The 7,247-nt window shown below is 35.4% G+C and overlaps 1 protein-coding gene across 1 annotated transcript in view; it reads right to left on the reverse strand.

Moving 5' to 3' along the window:
* Positions 1 to 7,247, reverse strand: part of CRISPLD1 (cysteine-rich secretory protein LCCL domain containing 1) — a 26,604-nt gene that overhangs the window by 13,267 nt on the left and 6,090 nt on the right. The window contains exons 2-9 of the mRNA XM_010141507.1: positions 7,040 to 7,187; positions 6,745 to 6,877; positions 5,351 to 5,466; positions 4,106 to 4,206; positions 2,872 to 3,051; positions 2,719 to 2,779; positions 2,526 to 2,592; positions 1,775 to 1,905 (exon numbers count right to left, since the gene is read on the reverse strand). Of these exons, the coding sequence (XP_010139809.1) occupies positions 1,775 to 1,905; positions 2,526 to 2,592; positions 2,719 to 2,779; positions 2,872 to 3,051; positions 4,106 to 4,206; positions 5,351 to 5,466; positions 6,745 to 6,877; positions 7,040 to 7,187 (937 nt within the window). The remainder of the gene's footprint in view (positions 1 to 1,774; positions 1,906 to 2,525; positions 2,593 to 2,718; positions 2,780 to 2,871; positions 3,052 to 4,105; positions 4,207 to 5,350; positions 5,467 to 6,744; positions 6,878 to 7,039; positions 7,188 to 7,247) is intronic.

Consider the following 7,247-nt stretch of genomic DNA (forward strand, 5'->3'; position numbering starts at 1 on the left):
AGGAATTTCCTGAAATGTACTTGTAGACGGGAAGGTATAGATTTGGTCCTTTAACAGTCTTTATCTATAAGGATATTATTTTTTTTTTTACAACATCTGAATCACAAAATCAAAAGCAAAATGGCCATTACTGTTCAATTATATGATTATCCATGCCTATAGCAAAAAACCCCCCCAAGTGTTAATACCTATTATTATTCCAATAATAATTGGAAATGAGTTCCAAATCCCAGAGGATAGGTGCTAAACACTATCTGCAGACTGAACACTCACACATGGCACAGAAACACAGTTTTCAAGTGACGGGAAATCAATTCCTCCTAGTTTGAAGCTTTTCTGCAGTTTAGCTACTATATTTCCAAGAAAACTGGCTTCTAATGCACTCCTAATATGTATGTTAGTACTGATACAAACAAGATTTACTTATCTTTATTTCAAAGGATTTAAAAACCTTTTTTTTGTCTGCATCTTTGTTTTTAGGGAGGGTAACTTAAACCACAGAGATCATCAGATGACCCAAAGAAAGAGATTGATATCAATCCCTTAAGTGCTGCTCAGATAGTTAAATTCAGGCCACTGAATTTAGTCTACCTGGTCAGTGTTTCTCTCTATCCTGAATTAGGTAAATCTGCAGAAAAGAAAAATTATGACCGGTGTCATAGCATGAGGCAATGGTTTGCACAGCTCAGAGTAAGCACAGCCTCTAACAACTACCTAGCTCTTTACCCTTAAGCTCACAACTGAGCCAAATACATCACTCAGCAAAAATCTTTCTTTCAGTGCAATATTATTCCAACTGTAATATATATAGTGTATATTACTACACTGTGTATATTACACACATATTACTACTCCACTTATATTAACTACAGACAGAAATAACGACTGCAATGTACAGCTCTGCAGAATATATTAAGATACAGTGGTGTGTAATTTTCAAATACTAGTAATATCATAGATTGAAACATATTATTTGTTAATTACATATGGAAACAGCCAAGTATTCTCCACTTTTATGCACCGTTTCCCCAGTTTTTCTTTTAGCACATCAACAAGTATTTGGATCTGTTTTCAAGTATCAGTCTTAGGTCAAGCAACTGAAGAGTGTAGTACACCTCCAGATGAAGCTTCCACAGTATGCAGTATTATTATATCACTGGCCAGTGCAGAAATTGTGCAAAATATTTGAGCAAAGTACCATATACAAATTGTAGAATTGTGATGAAGCTATCAAACATATAGGAAGAGGTGTAATTTCTACTTGGTTCATATTGTTCATATGCACAGTATGAGGAGGTCATGTCCAAACACAAACCTGTAAGATTATTGTTGCATTAGCTGTCAGACTGCTGTGTCTGTGGTCCAGCCCTGGTAATACTACCAGCTTTGTCCAAAACTTGTAAAACAATCTACTTCAGTGTCAGTATGTACTAGTTTTCTACAATAAATATATACACTTACAAATGAATTAACTGAATACTCCAGATACTGAGATTATTTAATTACAAATACCAACTTACTGCCCAAGTGATTTAGCAAATTATTTCAGCTCCTGTTGCATCATAATTGCATCACTCTTCTGTCCACTGTTAAACACTGGCCAAAGTTTCAGAATGGATACAATACCTGTATATCCACATTCCTTTTTATAGCCCTTTCATATTATTTATGACAAAAAGTATGAACAAAATGTTATTACTGTGATATATCTTGTATGAAACAAAGAGAAGTGGGTGAAAAACTTTCTATATATTTTAATTTTATGAAAACTTACCCAATTGACTGAATGCCATTTCTGTAAGACTTGATAAAGTAATTTTTCCTCCCTTGCCTAGTGACATCAACCCAACCACCTTCATTGTCTAGGATGCCATAATGCATGGCAGCTTTACAAATACTGGACTGCTGAAAAACAGAGCAGGAAAAGCAGCTCCACATCAGATAAAGCCACTATTTTACATTGTAATTTATTTGTGAGAAGAACAGGTTTTAATGACAATGTGCCATTAAAAACTTGGTATATTACTAAGTTTGATGCGGTCTGTGTAGGTATTATTTCAAATGAAGAAAACAGCATTTTGCCTTACTCAGAGATGAACTGTACTCATTTACAGTATACTTGTTCACAGCAGCTGTTATTTCCTATAAAGTTTCTCGGTTCTACGAAGTAAGTTACCTATTTTCAGTTAGTATAAAGCTTACCCAAGTAGGCCTATCTTACTGATACAATTTATATAAGTGCACCCACAAATTGCTGTATTTTCCCTTAAGTCACATCTTCACATACTTACATTCAAATATGCAGACACAGAAATTCTACTTCTGTGTACATATGAGTAGCATGAAGTACATTCAGACAATATATGCAGAATAGCAGCTGCAGACTTAGATTGTGTGATGCTATCTTAAACAGAATACTGGCTTCTTCAAAATCCATTTCTAATATGATTTTAACTAGTATTCCAACAGAAAAGCTATTTCTATAAACATTCTACTGGTACCAAATCTAATTTAAAAATATTTACCATTTCATAATGTACACTTCCAATAACTTTGGCTTTGCTATCCAAACAGCCAGCAGGACATTCATACCTAAGAAAATAAAAAACGACTTGGTCTTAAATCCTGGGATTACAAAAAAGGGAGAATATTTCAACTCACACACAAATATGGCCTTTTAGAATAATCTCAGAATGACAACTGTAAAATTTACCATACCTATTGCAAGTTGTTCCTTTGCACTGATCCCTTAGCCTTACTTCACATGAAACAATCTGAGCTAAAACAAGCAAAAAGCAATTTCACTGCAATGAATTTGATAATATATAATTCAAATTTGTTGACAATTTGCAAATCAGGTAAATTCCTTACACATTTGCTGCGTGCTTATTACTTCATTTTTCTCACTGTCATCAGTGCCTGTGGAGCCTGAAGGTGAATGAGTTCTTGGCCGGCTTTGTGCTATTGCGTCCTGGGCTTTGGATCGCTGCCGCTCAATCTCATTGGTTTCCTCTTCTGGTTCATGGGGAGAGTAAGGCCTTTCAGAATCCTCTGTTTCAGAAAACAGGAAAAAAAATATTTCTCAGGAAAACAAAAATTAGTGTTTCTGGAATATAAATCCCTTATCATGTTTTGGTAACATGGCTTTGTTCTCATAAAATGGTGGATGAATAAAAACAAGAAAGCAAGGAAAACTTTCCACTGCTTCATAAGATGAAGACTTCAAGATTAATAATAAATCTAGCACAGGCAGCACAACCGAGGTACGAAAATGCTCTTTAACGCTCTTGGTTTAGTATCATTATGCCATCAAAAAACCAACAGAACAAAGATGATATTTCTATCATTGGAAGAGCTTTATAGAGTTCATATATAACTTATAATTAAAGAAGCTGACTTCATAAAAACATACACCTGAAAATGAGGTCCTTTTTTCACACATAATGAAAATAATTTTGAAATAGTCATCATGGTATCTACATTTCTTACTTAAGCAAGAACCATAAGGAAGGTATTTGGCCACAGTCATGCAACCTTTATGGTCCGTATGAACTTTCAAATGTTACTAACTAAAACTGCTAAGTTACTTGTAAAACAACAAGAAATAGTTGCTTCAAAATATGCTCTGCTTCAATGCTATAAAACATGAATAACATCACAAAAATTGTAAGAAGTTAATCATCATCCTAGCTGACATTTTGTTTAATTACTAATGTCTTCTAGTCTTGTTCTTGGTTTTTCTTATATAAAGCACATGGCTATGTCACTATGTCAAAGATAACTTTTTTCTATAAACAAATGACTGGATAGACTTACACTGTAATTACAGAAAGGCATACAAGTAGCACACAGCGACAGTCTACATCTTGTGTACTAAAAGCTCTCAATCAGCACTTAAATCAGCAGGAGTTCAGCTCCACTCCCTCCGGTGAGGCTTAGCCTCATGTATCATAAGAACATTATCTCATTCATCAAAGACCCTTACCAGGTCTTTGGGCATATGCGTAATATATTCTACTCCATTATATTAAACTGCAGGGAGGAAAGAAAGCCAAAGAAAGGTTACATTTCTCATTTATAGTTGTACTTTTGAAAGAGTACATACCTCTGTAACAAAGATTTTCTCTGCAACCTCCTCCAAAACTAGGGGGACATGTGGAACAAGGGCGGCCAGGTTTATAAGGAGCATGACCCCACCAGTTACCTCTTTACACACACACAAAAAAAAATTAGCAAAACATGCCTTAATAAATTAACGTATTAATGTTAAACATTATTTAATATGTGGACAAATAAATGATGAAAACCAGCAGACCCTTAGAACATAACATTGTTTTCATATTGCCAAGTAATAAGTGATAGGATGAGAGAAAAAGGCCTCAAGTTTCACTGGGAGAGGTTTAGATTGGACATTAGGAAAAATTTCTTCACTGAAACGGTTTTTAAGCACTGGAACAGGATGTTCAGGGAAGTGGTTGAGTCACTATCCCTGAAGTATTTAGAACATAGGTATATGTGGTGCTTAGAGACATGGTTTAGTGGTGGACGTGGCAGTGTTAGGTTTACGGTTGGACTCAATGACCTTAAAGGTCTTTGCCAGCCTAAATGATTCTATAATTCTATACCAAATGCACATGAAGTTTCACTGGGAGAGGTTTAGATTGGACATTAGGAAAAATTTCTTCACTGAAACGGTTTTTAAGCACTGGAACAGGATGTTCAGGGAAGTGGTTGAGTCACTATCCCTGAAGTATTTAGAACATAGGTATATGTGGTGCTTAGAGACATGGTTTAGTGGTGGACGTGGCAGTGTTAGGTTTACGGTTGGACTCAATGACCTTAAAGGTCTTTGCCAGCCTAAATGATTCTATAATTCTATACCAAATGCACATGAAGTAACTGAAAAGTCCATGTAGAAAAAACCTGAAGTACTGCGGTAAGCTGCTGCAAGATCCTTTTAGATTGCCATAGCACCGTAAGACTAAATTCCTCGATTACATGAGAATGGGTTCCGACCTTCCAAATGGAATATCCTATAGAATTTGATCTAAACCATGGGCTACATGTTACACAATCCTTAAACTCACAATAGGGAGATACATTTATTTTTCAGACAAATACCACATTTCAATGAAGATCTTTGATGTACGCTAAAACACAGGCCAGAAAAATGAAGCTCTAGAAAATCACAAGATTATTTGTGCAGCCAAAGGCTGCCTTGGGAACAATGCTCTACTTTGTAACAGTACAAAAAAGGGAAAACCCAGACTGATTTCCTTTCAAATTATTTCCTGGATTATTATAAAGTCTCTTGCCCCCTCAAGATATTTTTAGGCGTCAGCCTACTTACTTAGGAGAATAATTGCATACAAGATAAACTGCTTTTGGCCAAATCTGTCCCCAGATGTTCATGTTATGACACAAATTAATTGCACAACCGATTCTGCTACTTGTAGCCCAAACAACCTGTGGAAAAGGAAGGAAAAAAGACATGTGAAAACCAAAGGCGATTGACATAAAATCGAAACTGTCTCCAAACTTCAACAAATAAAATTCAAATCACAAAAGTGATTTTATATTCCCATCTGTTAGAAATGGGTTGAAGTGACCTAATTACAACTGTCCAAAGGCCATTTGGTTACATCCCTTTAGAAAGAAAAGCTTTACCTTGATCCAAAAGATATGGCTCTCATTTTACATAAATGGAGTAAGTACGTATTTGAAAGTGTAGCAAAATATTTACAAAACATGATCTGAAGAACAGATTCTTGTAATTACAATTAGTAGATAAGTATGAGTTAGAAGTAGTTAGCTTCCTGTGCTCTGGAGTTCTCAGCACAGCTTAAGGATCCAGAGGGGTTTAGATTAGTTAGGCTGAGAAAATAAATATTTGTCAACAGTGAAAGGAGGTAACATAAATGATAAAACTACTCCCCCCCAAAAAGAGAGATACTATTAAGAATTAGTATCACAAAGAACTATAGATATGTATTTTAGATTTCACGTGAAATGGGTAAGTGTAAACACAGATATTTTTATAGAAATAGTAAATAACAACATGGAGGTAATTCTGTCTTAAAATTGGATACAATTTTAAACTGGGCTACTAAACAGAAAATAAGTGCTTAAAAATTAATCATTTTGAAATTGTCTAGGATTGTATTGAAAGTATATTATTGTGTTTTAGTATACTCTGAGGATCATATATTTCCTATTCACTGAAAACATGATTGGTGCCCTTGTAGAAAAATTCAGGCTAGATACACAGATTTTGGAAGTACAAAGTAAATTAGTTCTACGCAATTTCAAAATCTTGCTAAAGTTAAAGCAACACGATCTGAGTAATTCACCTAAGAAAACCTTTTTTTTTCTTAAATTCTTCTGTTTCTTCATCATGTTACAGAAAGGACTACCGGGACACCACTGCAGAGTCTAGATTATGCAGAATGTACTAAGCAGTAACACTCAGTTTAACACTGGGATTTGCGAGCTCTTTCTTTAATCCTCTTAAAATAGTAATGTTTATGAGGATGAAATCTGAAGATTTGTATGGCAACCCCACGCTACATCACCAACACCCAAGGCTTCTAACTATGGAGTCTAATAACAACAAGCCCCTTTTATGCTCTAATGCTATGGTATATACCACAAGATTAGTATGTTCTACGTGTCACACAGCAAGCTAACTGGAGGTCCTGACCACTCTTTTCCGTAGCTGACAAAAACCCAAATCCGCCTACATACCTGTGTATAATGTGTACAAACAGGACCAGAGCATTTGTAAGGACAATACGGGTTGCATTCATGAGGATGGGGATACGTGAAATCTTTCACTTCATCATACCATGCTTGGACATGAAATGTTGGAGGTCTGTACCTATGAAAGTCAGTAGCAGCCTATTAGATCATTCAAAAGTTGTAGCTTCTATTGTTCTTCCTTTAAGTAGCAAGAAATTTTGTTCGATCTAAAAAAAAAATATATATTTTAACATATATTTGTATTTTTATATATATAGTATAGAACAGTATCTTAAACTACCTTCCCCAGTGTGCTCCCAAATTCTGTCCAATTGATGGAAGAAGGCTTGCAGGCCCATGCTCCCATAGACAGGTTTCAGCCCATGACTCTGCAGATCTCTCCAGTTCTGTGTCCCATTTCTGAAATTTGAGAGAAAAGAAAGGGATATCTTCTTAGAAATACTTGGTGTGCATCCCTTATGTTAAAAAAAAAGGGGGGGGGGGGGGGA

This window comes from Buceros rhinoceros, unplaced genomic scaffold (genome assembly GCF_000710305.1).
Source record: "Buceros rhinoceros silvestris isolate BGI_N320 unplaced genomic scaffold, ASM71030v1 scaffold14758, whole genome shotgun sequence".
Classification (NCBI taxonomy): domain Eukaryota; kingdom Metazoa; phylum Chordata; class Aves; order Bucerotiformes; family Bucerotidae; genus Buceros; species Buceros rhinoceros.